Genomic DNA, 3,608 nt, shown 5'->3' with positions numbered 1-3,608 from the left:
CCGCCCTTCCCGGATCCATAAAAATGGGGCTGTGCGTGCAGGGCACCCTGGGAATATCGAGCGGTGCTGAAGGCCGCGGCGTGCCGCGGTGATGGGTTGATCATGTCCTGCACGTTTTAGACTCCCTGGGTTTGGTTTGTAACTTCAGCTCTGCTCAGCCCATCAGTACTGGGTATGCGACATCTTCAGCTTCCAGGGCAGTGCAGTCTCCCTTTCAACTCTATCCACGCCAACCTTGTCACACTACAAGAGAAAATAATTAGTTTAAGTTGACATTGAAAGTATCTCTAAGTATGGTGTGTAATATTAATGTAACAAGCTTAAAATGTTTCTTCTCAGGCAAACACAGGAAGCATCCTGGAGGACGTGGTAATGCCGGTGGTTTGCACCATCACAGGATTAACTTTGATAAATAGTAAGCTAACGTTTTAAATATCTACTAGCAACATGCATGCTCATGAAGTAGAAGCAACTGACTTTTATATGTGAATAAGCAAAGTTTCTGCAATCCTGTGTGTTTTTTCCTTTAATGGGAAGTGTGGTATTACAGCTGCTCGTGTCCCCACTTACACTAAAATCAGAAACCTTTTCACTTGGCATTTTGGGGAGTTCATTGTAGCATTAGGTAAAGCTGACCAAAAGTGCCTGTTACAGTGTGGTCCCTGCTTGGCAGTGCACACAGAGCAAATTCAGAATGTGTTGTTAAATCCTGTTGGCTGCACCAGGTAAAGGGGAGGGATGTTGTGATTCCCGAGACTATAGAGTCACATCTGGGCCCTGCCCGTGGTCCTGGTGTGCTGGAGTGCTCGGACAGGAACCACTGATCTCTGTTCACTGGCTGTGCCCTGCCTGGCTCAGTCAGTCACCGGGTTAGTGACAGCAGTGCCACAGCTTCCCAGGCAGGACAGCCCTCCCTGGGTCCCTGGAGGTGGGGCTTCCCTGGAAATACAGCCTCGGCAGGGACAGGGATTGAGGTGTGAGTTATGGGGAGAGGGACACTTAGAGAAAGTGTAATTGTTCCTTGGTTTGGGTACTAACCATTATTGCACCTGAATTCCACACATACTAATATTAAAAAGGGTGTAATGTGGCATTGTGGATTCTCTCATTTTGTAAGATGCTTGTCTCAGTGTTGCTTTAGAGTTGTGCTTGTTCGGGATGAGTTAAATTGTGATCTGATGCAGAATGTGTTTGTGCCACAGTCACCCTGGTTACTTTGGGAAGGTGGGCATGAGGCACTATCACTTGAAGAGGAACCAGAAGTTCTGTCCCACGGTGAACCTGGACAAGCTGTGGACGCTGGTCAGCGAGCAGACCAGGCTCAACTACGCCAAGAACGAGGCCGGCCTGGCCCCGGTCATCGACGTCGTGCGCTCGGTGAGTGCTGCTGGGCTGAGCCCTGCACTGCTGCCCTCCCAGGGGAGCCTGGGCTGGGCCTGTCCCGCTGGGGAGGTGCTGAGCTGCACATAAGCTCCAGTGCTTCCGTGCTCAGAGGCTCACCAGACAGATCCCTGGGCTCTGAGTAGTTACAGCAGCACTTGGGGTGTTGCATTTTTCCCTGTAAGGACTTTTTGTCCTACTGGTGTGTGTGTGTGTGGAGGGGCACTGCCCTCCTTTGGGGAGGTGGTGAAGGATGGCTGGTTGTAAATGTTCCTGAAGGAACAAAACCATGGTGGAACCGGTCTCCCACCATGTCACCCCCGAGACTAGAGTCACATCTCCACATGTTTGGTTGTCTTGGTGTGCTATAGTTCTCGGACAGGAACACCTGATCCATATTCACTGGCTCTGATGTCTTGTGTCTCAGCCAGCCACCGAATCAGGGACACTGCTCTGCCTCTGCTCGCCACTTAGGGCTGCTTCTCACCTCCTGTGACTTCAGCAGCTGTTTTGTTAATTGTCTTCATGTCATGATTGTCCTTTTAATGTAATGAATTGACTGGATAAGGTCACGGTGATCATGGTTCTGTTTTTAACTGGTGTGTGCTAACAGGCCTGAATGTAGGAGCCTTCGAGCTGATTACAAACACTGAACTTCTTTTTTAAATCCTTCTAGGGCTACTACAAAGTGCTGGGCAAGGGGAAGCTGCCCAAGCAGCCTGTCATTGTGAAAGCCAAGTTCTTCAGTAGAAGAGCAGAGGAGAAGATCAAAGAAGTTGGTGGTGCCTGTGTGCTTGTGGCATAAAAGTTTTTGTTTTATTCAAATTTTTTGAATAAACAATGCATAAAATGAGCTGGTTTACAGAAGTTTGAGTTGTTCTGATTTTTCTTTCCTGACTTCTCCAGACACAGTTCACACTTAATCTTACCTGTAATATTTGATCAGTGGTTTGACTGCTTCTCACTTAATTTTGAAATTGCCTGACTGCGGTGTTCAGTACCTGCCCTGTGCAGATATCTCATTGTTTTGTCTTTATAGGGTGGCAAAACTAAGTTCTGTATTTGTGCTGCTCTTCTCTTAGTGATCATTTCTGCAGCTGTCTGAGAAGAGGACTTGATGTGATTTTGATGGGGATTCTTGGACACTAAAATGGCATCCTGGGGAAATTTGTGGGATCATGCCCTGGCCTGTGGAATAGAACAGCAGGAGTGTGGACAAAAAAAATGCAAAGTGACAGCAGTGTACTAGTAACTGTAAATTGACATTTGCAATCTCTGCCCTCCTCAGGCTGGGTATGCAATTCCTGGTGTTCCCAGCTGTGGGACAGAGTTGGTGCCAGCTATCCTCAACTTTCCTTACAGCTGGCAAAGCAATGGCACAGCTCTAGAACTGCTCTGTGTGCAGTGCTGATGTGTTGGGTTTGAAATGATTGAAATAATCCTTGCTTGGTTGTAACATCAAAGTAGGACTTGTGTCTGCAAGGCTTGGCCCTGTGTGCCAAAGCAGGATTTAATGGTAAAAATGACTAATAACTAGATAACAAATAACTAAAGCCAGTGAGCTGGTTCTCAAGTGTCAGACCAAGAGCCTACAAGCGCTGTCACTTATTTTATGCTTGCTGCTGAAGTTGATGCACATGACCTTCGAGTATGTGTGTGATAGAATCTTAGTCAACTTCTAACCTAGTGTTTGGCAGCAATTAAATTTAGAGGGCTTGTAGGGTGAGGTTGACATGCATTTCATTTATAAAATTGTTCATCTTGCCCAGTGGTCCTGCTGCTTATGAATAGCTATGACATAAATGGGCAGCTTGTTCCAGAATACAGAGGAGTTTGGGAACTGTGTCTCACTGGCTCCTGGGACTGCTGTTTCCTAATTTGTGATGGTGAATGTAGCTCCATCCCCCACTCTCAGGCCCCAGCCATCCAGCCAGTTCTTTATCCAGTGACCAGTGACCCCTCCAGGCCATGGGCAGCCAGTTTCTCCAGGAGAATGTGTGGGAAGTGGTGTCCAAGGCTTTCCTGCAATCCAGGCAGACAGACAGACAGCTACAGCCTTTCCCTCACCACCAAGGGGGTCACCTTGTCAGAGGAGATTGGGCTGGTTAGGCAGGACCTGCCTTCCATGAGCCCACACTGACTGGGTCTGATGCCCTGGCTATTGCACAGGTGCCACTTGATGGTGCTCGAGCTGATCTGCACCATGACCTTCCCCAGCACCAAGGTCA

At 48.1% G+C, this 3,608-nt stretch overlaps 1 protein-coding gene and 2 non-coding genes across 3 annotated transcripts; all 3 read left to right on the top strand.

The window, feature by feature from the left end:
- The first annotated feature begins 276 nt into the window (after positions 1-276).
- Positions 277-2,247, top strand: LOC102035154 (60S ribosomal protein L27a). The gene is made up of 3 exons (XM_014311375.2): positions 277-415; positions 1,203-1,377; positions 2,057-2,247. The coding sequence occupies exons 1-3, from the start codon at positions 294-296 to the stop codon at positions 2,183-2,185; spliced, it is 426 nt and encodes a 141-aa protein (XP_014166850.1). The 5' UTR covers positions 277-293; the 3' UTR covers positions 2,186-2,247.
- On the top strand, positions 750-882 carry LOC115949094. Its single transcript, XR_004082742.1, has one exon. It is a non-coding gene; the product is annotated as a small nucleolar RNA SNORA3/SNORA45 family (small nucleolar RNA).
- On the top strand, positions 1,700-1,831 carry LOC115949095. Its single transcript, XR_004082743.1, has one exon. It is a non-coding gene; the product is annotated as a small nucleolar RNA SNORA3/SNORA45 family (small nucleolar RNA).
- Positions 2,248-3,608: the final 1,361 nt, after the last annotated feature.

This window comes from Geospiza fortis, unplaced genomic scaffold (genome assembly GCF_000277835.1).
Source record: "Geospiza fortis unplaced genomic scaffold, GeoFor_1.0 scaffold1696, whole genome shotgun sequence".
Classification (NCBI taxonomy): Eukaryota; Metazoa; Chordata; class Aves; order Passeriformes; family Thraupidae; genus Geospiza; species Geospiza fortis.
Note: the sequence above shows the minus strand (reverse complement) of the source record. Positions and strands in the feature narration are given on the sequence as shown.

Excerpts from the sequence above, each read along its gene's own strand:
- LOC102035154 (XM_014311375.2), top strand. The coding sequence starts at position 294 with ATGGTGTGTAATATTAATGTAACAAGCTTAAAATGTTTCTTCTCAGGC. Across the intron at positions 416-1,202 it reads AGGATTAACTTTGATAAATA|TCACCCTGGTTACTTTGGGA; the intron begins GTAAGCTAACGT and ends TTTGTGCCACAG. Across the intron at positions 1,378-2,056 it reads TCATCGACGTCGTGCGCTCG|GGCTACTACAAAGTGCTGGG; the intron begins GTGAGTGCTGCT and ends AAATCCTTCTAG.